Source organism: Quercus lobata, chromosome 1, assembly GCF_001633185.2.
Source record: "Quercus lobata isolate SW786 chromosome 1, ValleyOak3.0 Primary Assembly, whole genome shotgun sequence".
In the NCBI taxonomy this organism is placed as follows: Eukaryota; Viridiplantae; Streptophyta; class Magnoliopsida; order Fagales; family Fagaceae; genus Quercus; species Quercus lobata.
The window spans coordinates 16,681,340-16,696,114 of NC_044904.1; the positions used below are offsets into that span (position 1 = coordinate 16,681,340).

The 14,775-nt window shown below is 34.6% G+C and overlaps 2 protein-coding genes across 2 annotated transcripts; one reads left to right on the plus strand and one right to left on the minus strand.

Annotated features, from left to right (window-relative positions):
• Positions 1-3,209: 3,209 nt before the first annotated feature.
• LOC115949880 lies at positions 3,210-4,319 on the plus strand. The gene has a single exon (XM_031067148.1). The coding sequence runs from the start codon at positions 3,210-3,212 to the stop codon at positions 4,317-4,319; it is 1,110 nt and encodes a 369-aa protein (XP_030923008.1).
• Positions 4,320-5,897: 1,578 nt separating this feature from the next.
• Positions 5,898-10,881, minus strand: LOC115981239 (F-box protein At2g32560-like). The gene is made up of 5 exons (XM_031103404.1): positions 9,078-10,881; positions 8,895-8,974; positions 8,566-8,744; positions 7,810-7,884; positions 5,898-6,446 (listed from the first exon to the last, which is right to left on the minus strand). Exons 1-5 carry the CDS (start codon positions 9,756-9,758, stop codon positions 6,259-6,261), a joined length of 1,203 nt encoding a protein of 400 aa, XP_030959264.1. The 5' UTR covers positions 9,759-10,881; the 3' UTR covers positions 5,898-6,258.
• Positions 10,882-14,775: the final 3,894 nt, after the last annotated feature.

A 14,775-nucleotide genomic window follows, 5' to 3' on the forward strand; every position in this document is an offset into this window, starting at 1 on the left:
TGGAACATGTTACATTAATTTTAAATTCCCATATAAGTTTAGAATTGTAGCATTTTTTTTTTCTTTTCCAAATATAAGTATTGTAGGGTCTCGATTTTCAGTCCAAGCCCAAAATGTATAGGATGTTGGCCCAATGAGTTCAGTACAATAAATTTGTAAAGAGTGGGTTGAAGAACTAGGCCCTAATGAATTGAACAATGGATAGGTTTAATTTGAACGACCGTCACACACAAGTAAGAGATTTGATCTTAATATCTTTTCAGTTCGAGGAGGTCCCCCTCGTATAAATTAATCACAAATGAATACAGAGATAATTTGAATTTGCTACAGTCTTTTCTCTCTATTTTCCTTGATCCCTTTTTCATGAAGAGTCTTTCACTTTATATATTCTCCTTTGGACCATCTTCACCTTACACCTGTTGATCATCCGAGTCCTTACTTGAGTACCTGTCCCATTAGACACCCTCTCTGGTTTTCTGTGAATTGTGGTAACTAAGGTAACACTATTCAGAGGTCTTCTCTACATAAATGCGGTTAGAAAAGTAACTGCAGTGCATTTAATACGGTGGTGGCAGTTTTCCCTTAAATATTTTTAGGTTTCATTTCTTCTCGTACGTTTATGAGGCATGTTCCTATCATTGGAGCTTCTTAGAGGATTACACTAATTGCTGGAGTACATACTGTGAATTATATTCATCATATCCGAGAAGGAGTTCCTCCTCGGACAACCTTTCATTTGTTCCCCACTTTTGAGACTTTAACTGGGAACATCTAACAACCATTTGCTCATTTTCGAACCTATCAATGTCCTCGGACAAAGCCCAAGACCCAATATATGATCTTGGGCCCTCACCCCTACAAGTATAATGCCTATATTATTAAAACTTGAATTTTAAGATAATTTTTTGAATAATTATCATATTATTGTTTTTTTTTAAGGCTCATATTTTTAATTTCTAATGCCTATTTTGTTTTGTATTTTTTAAGCCAAACCTAAAAAGTTTTGCCTAAACAAAATAAAATTTTATATTTTTCCATCAAATTTTTATGAAAAAAAAAAAATTGATTTTTTGAGCCCAAAACTTAAAAGGCAACCTACAAAAAGAATGAATTTTAGGCTCAATTAGTCTAATGGATTGAATGGACCGAAGTGGACTGAATAGACTTAATTAGAGCAAACTGGACTAAAGTGGACCGTAATGGATAGAATTAGATCAAATTGGACTAAATGAACCTAAGTAAACTGAAGTGGACTAAACTTGACTAAATTAGACTGAATTGGCTGAATTGGACCGAAATAGATTAAATAGATCAAAGTGGACCCAAATGCTACGCTGATATTGCTTAATAGGAGATAGCAACTATAAATCCTATATTTCAGCTTTTAGATATTCTATAGATAAGCTGATAACAAACGAACTATTAATAATTTTGAAAATTTAGATATATGAAAACTTAAAAAAAAAAAAAAAACTAAAACTAAGGGAAAAACATTGAAGTGTATGTACGTGTGTATATATATATATATATATTATAGAGAGAGAGAGAGAGAGAGAGAGAGAGAGAGAGAGAGAGAGAGAGAGAGAGACAATGCTAAGAGAGAAGAAAAATGGAGAAAGATTGATATATATATATATATATATTTTTTTTTTTTTGAGAAAAAAAATGGGGGGATTTATGGTTATATTACACCTCCGGGCCATAGCACGATGGTAAAAAGCGTGATAACCCACCAACAGACTCCTGCGGGCAACGGGACTTGAACCTAGGTGTGTTGCACGAAGCGTCCGAGCCTTACCCACTCAGCCAAGCCCCCGTTGGCAAAAGATTGATATAGTTTAGTAAAAGAAATATGTTTTGCAATGGGTATATACAATGCATCGTATATATATACCTGCTATATAAGGTGCATCTCATATATTAGACTTGATCACGAGTCGGGTCCTCATATCGATAAATTCGGGCTCTCTCTCTCTCTCTCTCTCTCTCTCTCTCTTATATATATATATAATTATATATATATTATATATATATCCCAACCTAATTTTCATTTAACCGTAGATCTTTTCCTTGACTTCCTATTGAACCTCAATATATTATTGGTGCTAAAGCTGCTAAGTTTACCACATTTTATTAGTGCCAAAGCTAGCTACTCAATGGCTAAGCTATTCTAGCGTATATAAAAATAAAAATTAAAAATGGCTATTCTAATTTCTAACGGTACATGCACAAGAAGTACTATGAACTATCTCTAAAGGCAAGATATTGAGAGTCCTATATTGTCATACTCATATGTGTTTATCATAAAATAAAAATTGCACAAGTCTAAATCAATTATTCTTGTTGATTATAGACAAACCAACATGGATATTCGATCACCTATTTATTTTTTCATTTTCTCCTATTTTTTATTTTTGTCTTTGTTTTTGTTTTTGTTTTTTTATATTTTTATATTTTATGTCTTTCACTTGTTGTGAGGGGAATGTCTCAGAGTTAAAATAGAGGCTGATTGATTATCCCAGAGTGGTTGAAATCTTGGATCAACTTCAACCACAATCCAGCTCCATGACTCAATCATTTCACTTGGAAAATATCTGGTAAATCAAAGTTGGGATGCTTGATTCTCTTTGTTATTGTTTTGCACTGCATATATTTATTTGCTTGAACGCAAAACAATAGGTGACATAATTTTATTCGTAATTGTCTTTTGTGTATATATATATAGAGAGAGAAAACTACAAGGCTAAGCACCATGAATAGTGAGTGGTTAATGCAATGAATATTTTAGACACACAAGAGAAATATCCCGTCATGGATGAATATCAACTAGCAAGACACCAAGAGATTAGGTGTAATTTTATAACTCCTAAAATGATATGATAGCAACGAGAATTAATAATCATAATGCATTTTCATTATACTTTTTTGATGAAACGTATAATGAAAGTATAATGATATGCATTATGCATTTTCAGACCCTATCAATGTACCAAGTGCATAGAAAAGGACATGAACCACATATTTTTCATTTAGTTTCTATACTTTTTAGGCTTTGAATACTACCTTGGACAATGGAAACCAACTTTTCATATATATGACAAGGCTTTCCTTTAATCCAGGAGCAAAAATCTCCAGACTCAATCCCTTTTCCAAGGTACCCATCAAACTTAAAGTCAAAACAAAGTTTCCTCATCTCTTCCATTCACTCAATGGAGATCCCAAATCAATTCTCTTATGTGAGTGCACCCACTAGTCCAAGTAGATTCAACATAGAGAACATGAACTTCTATAGTATGCCAACTAGTCCTACAAGAGGGTTATCAAGTGCTCAACTTGGGTTTGCAATTGAGCCTACAACACCAACATATGAAGATGCCAAATCCAGTTTTGATGACTTTGAATTTGATACTAGTGGGCGTTTCAGTCTTATTAGCAACAACACTGAAACGTACCAGAATTTTGAGAACCCATTAGAACATCAACTGCAACAACAAAAGCAAGAAAGACAGAGTGAGGATTCACTTTCACTTCCAACAATGGCATTTGCTGATGAGTTGTTTAGTGATGGCAAAGTACTCCCACAATCACCTCTCAAGCTTCCACCACGCCTTCAAAATGTTAACAACAAAAGTGGCAACCAAAGCCCAGCTGGGTCACCCCCTTGGTCCCCGGGTTCGGGTCTTAAGCTCTCGTTTTCTCGCCGGAGCATGTGGAATGATGATTTTGATCCATTCATGGTGGCTCTGGAGAATGTAAGGGAAGAAAAGAGAGGGAAAACACAAGGACGCAATTATAGGCGGGCTCGGTCCCTTTCGCCATTGCGGGCTGCAAGACCACAAGAGTCCAATTACTCGACGGGCTCGATCCACCATCAGGACAAGAAATTGGGCCCCCAAATTCCAATGGAGCATGAGTCCAATGGCTCTGCTTGTGCTACATTGAACAATCCCCATGAACCAATAGAACAAGTAGGCCCAAGCCCAAAGAAGCTGGCAGAGCCCAAGGGGTTGTCATTTGCAAGACAAGTGAGACTTGTGAAAATGGATCATGAAATTCCTAGCAAGCCCAACATGACCACACCTTCAGGCCCCACTGTGGAAGCTGAAGAGAGTGGTAAAGAAATTGGAGGGTCATTTACAAGGGAAAATAAGAGGCAGAAAATAAAGAAATTCCTATTCAGGAGTGCATCAGTAAGAGAGCAAAATGTAGCCCAATGCAATGAGGACAAAAAGGTGGCTAAAGTTGCTAAGATGACTGTGATACAATACAGGCCAAGGCTTCTTCTATGCATGGGCTTTGGGGCAAAGTATGTGGAGTGAATGGGGGATAAGTGGCAGAAACAAAAAACAAAGAAATCAAAAAATAGTTTGTGTCAGATAGAATGTTGTGCTCTTCTTCTTATCTTTATGAATTATGGTAGCCCTTGTGTGTGACTTTCAATTAAGTGGGTTTTTCATGGGCAATGTAATTAGTAACAGTTAATTCGTTAAACAATTAAATTTGGGTTAAGATTTGAATGATGTAACAGAAGATCCATTTGTTCTAATAGACTGTAAAAGTTGATATAATTAAAAATACACCATATGTCAATGATATTGTTTTTTTAGTTTATCTAATCTAATTATGTACTACTTTTTTTTTTTCATATTTATTTTAGGTAAAACTACTATACTTTAACCAATTTTCAAAAAAAAAAAAGAAAAAAGAAGAAGAAGGTTTTATAGTAAAAAGTTACATCCAAACACACTCTGCATCTATAAAAAAAAAATTATAGTAAAAAGTTACTTCCAAAAACAGTTCTATGAGCTTGTCTTTTGTGTGTTTTTTTCAACTTATACCTAACCAATCAACATCATGAATCGGATTAAGTCCTCGATCAAACATTAAAGATCCCTTTGGCACATATTCAAACTATAGCCCTGTTTAAGATCAGGTTCCTTGAACTTAAATGCAGCAATATGGAGCTCAACTAGGTTTACCCAAGCTTTAAACTTGTTTGAGCTTAACACCACCAAGTTATCCAACAGCCTACTAGGTCTGAGTCAAATTTTTAATCATCACCAATGCAGAAGAGAATTGTCTTGTCTCTTCCAATTAGTGACTCAGGAATCTTTCACATAGAGAAACATGAACCATTCAATAGATGCCTTTAATTAGGATAAGGCCTAAGATAGAATTAGATGGTGCTCATCATTCTCAAGATCCTCAAATACAATAATTTGCTTTTTCTCAAGATCCTCAAATACAATAATTTGCTTTTCCTGTTGAGTATTCTTTTTTGGCTTTTGTTGACAGATGCTTCAAGGCATCTATTAAGGTAGAGAATTATTTACAACAAAATACTCCCATTTTTTTTGAGATTAGAAAAAGAATATGGTTAACAGATGCTTCAAGAAAGTATTTAATGTCAGACTTTATTCTCTCTCTTTCTATAGAGAAGTGAGCAATTTTTATAAGAGGAAGAGATACGTCTATGAAAAATTAAAGTCTTGATAAAGGTTTAAAATGCCCTTCTCACATTTAACTTAAACTCATGTAATATTTGAGTTTTTTTTTTTTTTAAATAATAAATACGGCTAGTCATTTGATTTAGAGAGAAATGTGAGAAGGGTATTTTCATCCCTTTATTAAGAATTCAACTTTTTCATACTTATTTCTCTTCTTTGTATAAAAATAGCTCACTTTATCATAAAAGTAAAAGAAAAGAATATTCCATTAAGTACTTTCTTAACGGATGTCTAAACTAGCATACGAGGATGGATAAACCAAAAAAGGCTTATTGGAGTCCATCCTTTAAAGGGGGTGTGTGCTTGCGCATGGAGAGAGAGAGAGAGAGGGGTTACCGATTCTCCATTTAATTATCAATGATGCAGGTAAACAATAGATAATCCAAAATCTGGGGAAATGAATGTTGTATGATTTCAAAGCTAATAATTTCTTATGTTTTGTTGTTCCAACAACTAAAAAGGAAGATTATCTACTAGTTCAACATATCGTGGGGGTAAATATTGTACATCAATTTGGCATAAATGGAAGGTAATTTACATGACTGATTTGGCATTGCATCCTGAAACCTCCCAAAAAAATGATGTTGATAGAAAAAGGGAACATGTCCTCCACATCCATGCAACTGGATCAAAAAGCTGATTTTCAACTTCTTGCATCCACTTTTGTAAAGATAATTCACTTGATTCAGAAGAATAGCCTTCTACATTCAAAGTGTTGTTGAGTATAGTAACCCTTTCCATACAAAGCTTACTATTCCAAGGTTTCTTTAGGCCAAAGTTGCTTCCAAGTGGAAATTTCATCCTTGTTCTTAAGCTTTCTGATTCCTCCATAGAACCCATCTGCCTCATTCCCCTCTTCCCTGTGGTCTTTCCTGTTAATGGCTGTATGTCTCCACCGTGAACCAGGGGTGTACTGATTGAACTCCAGCACCACAGTGTCTGTTGGCACAAATTCAAGGTTAACAACTAAAACTAGCATCTAGTAAACATCATTAATAGTTACTAATGCCATTGTTTCCTTTTTGCCTTTTTCTTTTGTTCTTCATGTTCTTTCCATATACCATTCATTTGAATTTATTACTACAAAAAGTTACCAGTAAATCAGCATAAGCAAATTATTAAAACACCGCCTTAAACTGAGGCAATTGACTCAAAGTCTTGAAGTAACCGAGAAAAATGTATATTATTGTGTTCCCTAACTCTTTCTGCAATTTCCAGAGAATTTGGATGACCATTTGAACTACTCATGGAAATTATAAAATTTAGTATTCCATTGTTATTATGCCTATCCAAATTCCAAACACCCCAATTCCATGATAAAAGTGACTCACAGATGTAGAAGCATGGAACCAATCATCCTTAACCAGATTCTTCTAAGATTGAAACAACTGAATTTCAGATCAATTTGTTGCCTCATTTGTCAAGTGGCAAGTAGCAAGCATGCATTTCTTTTTGTTTTTAATATAAATCATTCTTTCTTTATTAATTTGTTGTGGTCAAGGAAAGGGTGGATTTTTTGTGAGCTGAGCAGTGGATTCATGTCACTTTGAGGCGCACAATTTGGCAGCCAAGAAGTCGGAAAAATCAAAGAAATTTGGAAGCTTATAAAAATCATTGCGGCCCACATAACAAGATAAAATTCCATCTTGGTAAAAGACAGGGTATGGGAAGCATTGAGTTCTTTCAGTATGGTTGGCCATAAATATTCCACTGAGACACAAGTTATCACTATGTTGGTGGAAGTTATGACATGTTGACAACGATATGTCTTGGGGACCAATCAAATAGCATAAATGGTGGTCCACATATTGAAAAATGGGGTTCAAGAAAGGGACCTTGCTAAAACTGGTGTGGTCTGTGAAAGTAAACTTTACATTCATGTCGTCCACATTTTTAGAGAAGTTATTGGCTTCTAGAAAACATTTTAAAAAATTAACTTCAACTTTTACACATTTTTAATCCCCAACCGATCTAATAAGCTCAAACTACACATCCCCCCCCCCCCCCCCCCCCCCCCCCCCCCCCAAAGAAATGGTTCGAGGTAATGTCGTGAGTTCAAGACCTGCTAGTAGGCACGTGTGCAAACTTGCCAATACCAAAAAAATATAAATATAAGACTCTAAAAACTTCTATATACTTTGAGAAGAAAATTTTGTTAAGTTTGGATCGGTTACAGCCAAATTTAGCTGTTAGACACCCCCCCCCCCCCCCTTTCATCCATTTCCTAGGCAGTCACAGACTCATATGGAGTATCAAATTCTAATGCAACTATGCAAGGAAAAGAAGGATTAGATCAACTCACCACTAATATGACAACGGCAGTAAAGTTCATTTCCATCACATGATTCCAAGTGACCTACAATACCATACCACCAACCTGCAGCATATATGGCACATCTTATCACAAAGCGAACTATTACAAATAATTAATATATTTTTTTGAAATATCTGATGGTTATATTATGTATTCCAAGTGCCCTACAACACCATACCACCAAATGCAAGGAAGAATAATTTAAATTTAAAAGCAGTTCCCTGTTCAGCTCTGTTTGACAACAAGTTTATTTTTTTATGATGAAACTTTCCATACCAATTTAGATTGAACAATATATAAAATTAGGTGTAAACAGTTTTTTGTGAAAGGCAATACTGTGATGACTATGATTGAACAACTTTTCTTTGATAGGAATAAGGCTGAACTGTCATTTTTCTTTTCTTTTTTTCCCTCTCTCCCTCTCCTTCAGAATATGGGTAACATGACATGTCTATTCATCTTTCTGGACATCACATTCATTAATTCCTAGAAGTTTCTCCAAAACTCTTCTTATGCTTCTATCCATCTCTCACCAATCCAAATTATATAAAAAAATAAACAGCAAAGCAAAGAGGGAAAAGAAAGATCTAGAAAATTAAAACAAGTAGGTACCCTATATTCATAAAGATAAAATTCATCATATCCATACTCATAATTTCTGTGAGAAACTAACCATAAGGGAACCTATATTCATAAAGATAAAATTCATCATATCCATACTCATAATTTCTGTGAGAAACTAACCATAAGGGAACTCTTTGTTTCTTCTCCACTGAATCTCAATGTGATCACCCGGGCACAACTCATTCAAACAGTCAGAGCTATGAAGATCATGAGGAGTAGTTTCAACAGGTGGTGCTCTTAGCCTTTCCCATGGCACGGCATTCTCAATGGCAATTGCTCTCCTTCCATGAGGTGGATACCTGCAATAGACAAGATCATCTAAAGTTAAGCAACCTAGATCAAATAACCACTTATTATCATCAATTGTCCAAAATTATATATGAAAAAAATTGAATACTAAGAACCACTAAAAAATCCATGTTCTAAAGAAGGGCTATTTGTTCATTTACCTGGCTTGGAAGGTGTCAGTGCGGGGATCATAGCTAAGTTCAGCATCATAGCATGACAACATAAACCCAACATGGCCATTCTGCAATACAGCACAACTAGTTCAAAAGAGAACAACCAAAATATAAAATTGAAGCTGAATAAAGCTTTTTACATAGCTGAATACATATAACTATAGTCAATACCTCACGGTTATAGACCTGAGCAGGAAACCAGAACTTGCCAGTTTCCAGAGCAAGATACCAAGACATGATTGAATCAACCGGCAAAGAGCTTCTCTGTTTGCTACAATCATCAACTTTGGATCTAAACCATGAAACAGGCCAGCTGAGAGATAGAAGCCTTATCAGGCCCTTCTGCTTGCCTTGCTTGAGATTGTTTGAATCTGTTTTAGAAGAAATATGCCATTGCCAATTCCTGTAAGCAGCTGCACCAACTACTCTGCCCCATTTCTGCTTCATGTGCTTCTCCCATAGGTGGTCACTTTTACACCTCTCTCTCAAAGAGGTACAAACGCCAGCCATGGTACATAGTGAAGCAGGTGGTAACATCTCAAGAATGCGTTCCAAGGCCAATTCTGGCAAGTCCAACACTGACATCTCTGCAGTTTCTTCCTCTACATTCTCAACTTTGGAACTTAGGCTCTTCTTTATCAAAGACATTTTGTAAGGTGGGATTAGAGAAAGATAGAAACTTGACAGGCTATTGTTTATCAACTGGGATATTGGAAAGGATGATGGTAAGTCTTTCCAAAACCAGAAGGACAACAGTCTCATCTCATTAGCCCATGGTGGGAGTGGCTTGAGAGGTAGGGACTTTATAAAGAGGATGAAGGAGAAGCAAGTGATCAAGAAGCAAAGTACCATTTAGAAAGAGGGACTACTAATAAGGGTCAAAAACGGGTTGCGTATAAATGAATATGATGGCAATTATCAATGGAGGAACCTACTGAGGGGAAAAAAAAAAAAAACACAAGGGTAATAGTACAAAAGAAAAAAACTCAAATTTTCTCTCTCAAGTCTCAACCACCTTGAAAAAAAGAAGAAAGCAAAGTGGGATCTTCAAAAAGCTTTCAACAACAGATTGGGTTTTTATTGGTTCTACCAAAGCCCACCAAACCCAGAGGTGGGCCTCCTTGTCAAAGTCTAATCAGGAATAAAAGAGGGCAACTAACATGAACACCTCAGAGGACTAAACTTTTTCTTTTTTTTTTTTGTTTTTTCAGAGGACTAAACTTTGATGCATAGGAAGTCACCTTAGCCAATCCAATCTTTATCTAAAAAGCAAAAGAAGCTAAGTTAAGAGCTTCTTCACCCTTTTTTTTTTGGATAAAGAAAAATAAGGCCCCCCAAGTAAAGAACCCAACCGTACAGACAAGTTCAACAGCTGTCATACAAAGAGAGGGGATAAAGAGTGAAATTGGGTTGTATTGAATGAACCAGGAACCTAATGAAGGTGGGGCACTCTCACTCAGATCTGTTATGGGTTTTTTATCTGACACATGGAACTCGTTGAATCCCAAGAAAAAAAAAAATGATACCAAGATAAGTCTAGATACAAAGACCCGTATCTCCAAAATCTTTGAATTGCTATTGAAACAACAAAAACAAGATCTTTGGTAAATAATATGATGTTTTGCCAATAATAAGGTGGAAAACAAATCTGGGTAGTTGGGATTGAAGCAGAATTAGGTGCACCCAACGCCACAAGACCTGTTTAAACTTTAAACTAATGAAAAAGACACCAGAAGACAACAAGAACAAGAGGAGCTTTGTAGTAGGAGGAGGAGGAAGAGAAGCCAAAAGAGATTTATGAAGATTGAAGAAGATGATGATGGACGTGAAGTGTGGGGTCCCTCTCACACCTCAGTCCAGCAAATAAATTCTTCAATTCAATCAAATCCCCCTCCACCCACAGGCCTCTAAATAATCTCTGTTTCTTTTCTCTCTTAAGACAAAATAGCAAACAGGTTTTGTACAAAATTTCAAGGGAGGGAAAAATATGAGAGGATGGTTACAAATGGTTAATGTCTTATATGTAGTAATTATGAGATTGAATGGGCGGCCATAACTGAACAAATATTTTTGGAGGGTATATTTGTGTGGACAAAACAAGTTAAACAACAAATAAACTGTTTTGATTTCCATAGAAAATGCATGGTAATTGCTGAACTCTCTCTTTCTCTCTCTTTTGGTTACAAATTGGAGGAAAAAACGTTTAGCCAGAGACATTAAATCCTCTCATATTAGTTATTTTGGTTCATACACAGCTAACTATTTTTCGATTTTAAACGTAATAAAAAATGTGGGGCCCAGCAATTCGTGGACCAGGCCCATTTGCCCTTAGAAAGTCCGAGGGCCCAATCCGAGGAGAACTGTGGCCCAAGCTCCACGACGCCGAGCACGGACCAATTTCTGGGAGGCAGCCGAGGACAGTCTAGTCCTCGGCAGGCCCATAATCCGCCCAGAATAAAGGGATAAATTCGTAAGGAAATCCAAAATACCTTGGGGCGATTACCCTAAATACCCTTCTGGATAAGGCCCAATGCCTGGCAGAACCGTACTCTACAGCTTTATCAAGTCATCCCCAACAATTCCGGGATTAGACTGATGGGACCAATGTCAGTATTTGTAAAGACTGACCCTACACGTGGACGAAGGACATCGAACGCACACTAGTATAAAAGGAGAAGTAAGTGAATCTAGCAAGGGGAGGAGGGAGAGAGGCAAAAGGGAGACTTCATGAGGAAGATCGCCGGAACGATCCATGCACAGAACAGAGAAAGCCCTCCGTTGGACAGCCGGAAAGGACCACAAGGGCCCTCGGATCAAGTCCGAGGATCCCATTCTCAGAGGTGGCAGTATGGCGGGCCTTTAAACGTTTAGGCCCAGTCCATTTTCCACAGGGATCTTTCTGAAATCCAGACCGGACCATCCCCCCGTGACCAAGCCTAAGCTTTTCAAGCCCACTCTCTACAAATCGTATTGTGAGGGATCTCTCCCGCGTGAACCCGAAGATGTCACTGGGCCGCGCAGGAATCGTGTCCTTACAAAAAATATATATATATATATATGTATGTGTGTGTGTGTAAATTGGACTTAAACTAGTGTGAGAAAACGATTAAGGATAATAATAATAATTATTATTATTATTTTGCGTGGATTTTTGAAGTTTTTAGTAAAAAGTGTACATTAAGAAGTGTGAGAGAACACTTAAGGATAAAACAATAGTTATCATTGGTAGAATCTTCTTGGGCAGTTAAAAGATATTCTTGTTTTATTGGTCGGTAACTAACAACCAACAGCTTTGAGAGATGTTTTGCTATGTGGTCTCAAACTACTTTCAGTTTAGTAATTAATCAATCTTTTGTGAATTGTAACCAACAGATTAGCAACATGTGGCACATCCAGCTGGGACAGTTTATTTACATGCATTTATATTTTATGGGTTGGGTTAACGGAGTCTTAGGCAATTATTAATAAACTAGGAAAGTTTTAAAATGATTTTTATGAGAAAAATAAAAAGTTATTAAAAAAATTATTATTTTCTTTTTTTGTAAATTAAAAAAAAAATATATATATATATATATATCATAAATTAATGTCGTTAGAACATTTGTTAACTTTTTCTCATATTTTAATGTTGTTTTGCTGGTTAAATAGAATCTTTTTGTGGAAATAAAATTCAAATCCAACTCTTTTATAGTTCTATTCGATCATAAATTTTTATTATTATTTGAGTTAATTTTAACTTATTATGGCTTTTATATTGAAAACAAGATTTTCATGTAGCATTAAGAATTTACTATTGATGGACCTTACCCACTCCAAGGAGATCTAGTCAAATCTATAGTCTCATATTTTATATGAGACCAAAGATTTATAATACGAGACCATAGATTTGATTGGATCTCATTGGGGTAGGTGATATATATATATATATATATATATACACTATAGAATTTGAGAATTTGATTATGTGGTATTTGCTTTATGATATTTATTTCTTTATTATCAAACAAATATATAAATTATTTTTTGTGAAAGCAAGATTTGATCCAATGTTGCTTATTTGAAAACAAAAACCTTTATTAGTTGAACTAATTAAAACCCATAAAATAAATCTTATTTAGAAAATGATTATATTAACGAGTGTCCTTAGAGCAATTGTTAATAAACCATTTTATAAAAGTTTTTTACACCACTTTTATTGAAAATATAAATAGCCGTTAAAAAAATTTAATATTTATTTTTTTTTTTCATAAAAAGTTTTAAAAACATTTCCTAAACCAATGCCATTAGGACATTCGTTAACATCTCCCTTTAAAAAATATATGTAAATTGCACTTAAATTTATGAAGTTTCTAATAAAAAGAATGCATCAACAACCGTGAGAGAATAATTAAGTTTCTAGTAAAGAGTGTACATCAACAAGTGTGAGAGAATAATTAAGGATAAAAATAGTTATCATTGGTAGATTCTTCTTAAGTGGTTAAAGTCCTAAAGATATTCTTGTTATTGGTTGGTAACTATCGACACAACTTCGAGAGATATTTTACTGTGTGGGTTTGGCTTACTTCCAATACTTTTTTAACTAGACATGTCATTTTATTTTAAATATACAATGACAAGTGGTAGTGAGTTTTAATCTCCACATTTTATTTAGTTAGTGAGTGATGCGACAATCTTTCATTAAAATAAAAGGACATGTCCAGTTAAAAAAGTACTGAAAGTAAGCCAAACCCTTATTGTGTGGACTCAAACTACTTTTATTTAGTAATTAATCAAACGTTTGTATATTGTAACCAAAAGGTTAGCAACATGTGGCGCATCCAGTAAGGACATTTTATTAATGTGCATTTATATTTTAATTTTGTTTGGCTGGTTAAACAGAATCTTTTCTAGAAATAAAATTTAAATACAACTCTTTTATTCAATCATGAATTTTTATTATGGGTATTGTTAAAGAATGCTCTTAGGATATTTTAGAAAATTTTTGACAACATTTTCATGGAAAATATAAAAAACTGAAAAAAAAAAAAATTAGTTATTTTTTTCTTTTATTTATAAAACAATTTTTAAAAATATTTTCTAAACCAATGCCATTAAAGCATCCATTAAACTTTTCTATTTTTTTAATTATTATTTGAGTTGATTAAAACTTGTTATTGCTTTCATATTGAAAACAAGGTTTTCATGGTAGCATTACGAAATTTACAATTGACGGACCTCACCTACTCCAATAAGATCCAATCAAATCTATGGCCTTATATTATTTTTTAAGATAATCTCTCTCTCTCTATCTCTCTCTCTCTCTCTCTCTCTCCATATAAAATTTGATTTTATGGTATTCGCTTCATGATACTTGTCTTTTTATTATCAAACAAAAACTTTTATTTTTATTTTTATTTTATTTTTTATGAAACCAAGATTCAAACCAATATCGCTTATTTGACAACAAAAATCTTTATCGGTTGAACTAATTGAAAACCACATAATAGATCTCATTTAAAATAGACCCATTGGCAATATTGTTACATCTAACTATTTACTCAATCAAAATTTCGACCAAGCGTGCTAACCTTATCACATCATGTTGAAACTAAAACTTACTGCAATTTTTGTCTTATAGGGATCAACAGTTAACACTAGTAAAATATAGAGAAAAGCTGTATGTAATTATATCCTTCAAATTTATCCCAAAATTCAATTTTAATCATTAAACACTTTTTTTCGTGTGTCATGTGTGCAATGATGTACATGACCCCAATAAGAGATTATCAAAATTGAGAGAGCTAAAGCTCCTAATAATCCTAAGCTAATTAGTAAGTGCAGCTCAATGTAGCCAAACTTCTTAGTGGTGCTCACTAATAACTAGCCAAAA

Bases quoted from the DNA above. Each gene is read 5' to 3' on its own strand.
- LOC115981239 (XM_031103404.1), bottom strand. From the start codon at position 9,758: ATGGTACTTTGCTTCTTGATCACTTGCTTCTCCTTCATCCTCTTTATA. The intron at 8,975-9,077 runs GTATTGACTATA...GCTGTATTGCAG, and splicing joins CTCAGGTCTATAACCGTGAG to AATGGCCATGTTGGGTTTAT. The intron at 6,447-7,809 runs GTGAGTTGATCT...TTGTGCCAACAG, and splicing joins CTGCCGTTGTCATATTAGTG to ACACTGTGGTGCTGGAGTTC.
- LOC115949880 (XM_031067148.1), top strand. From the start codon at position 3,210: ATGGAGATCCCAAATCAATTCTCTTATGTGAGTGCACCCACTAGTCCA.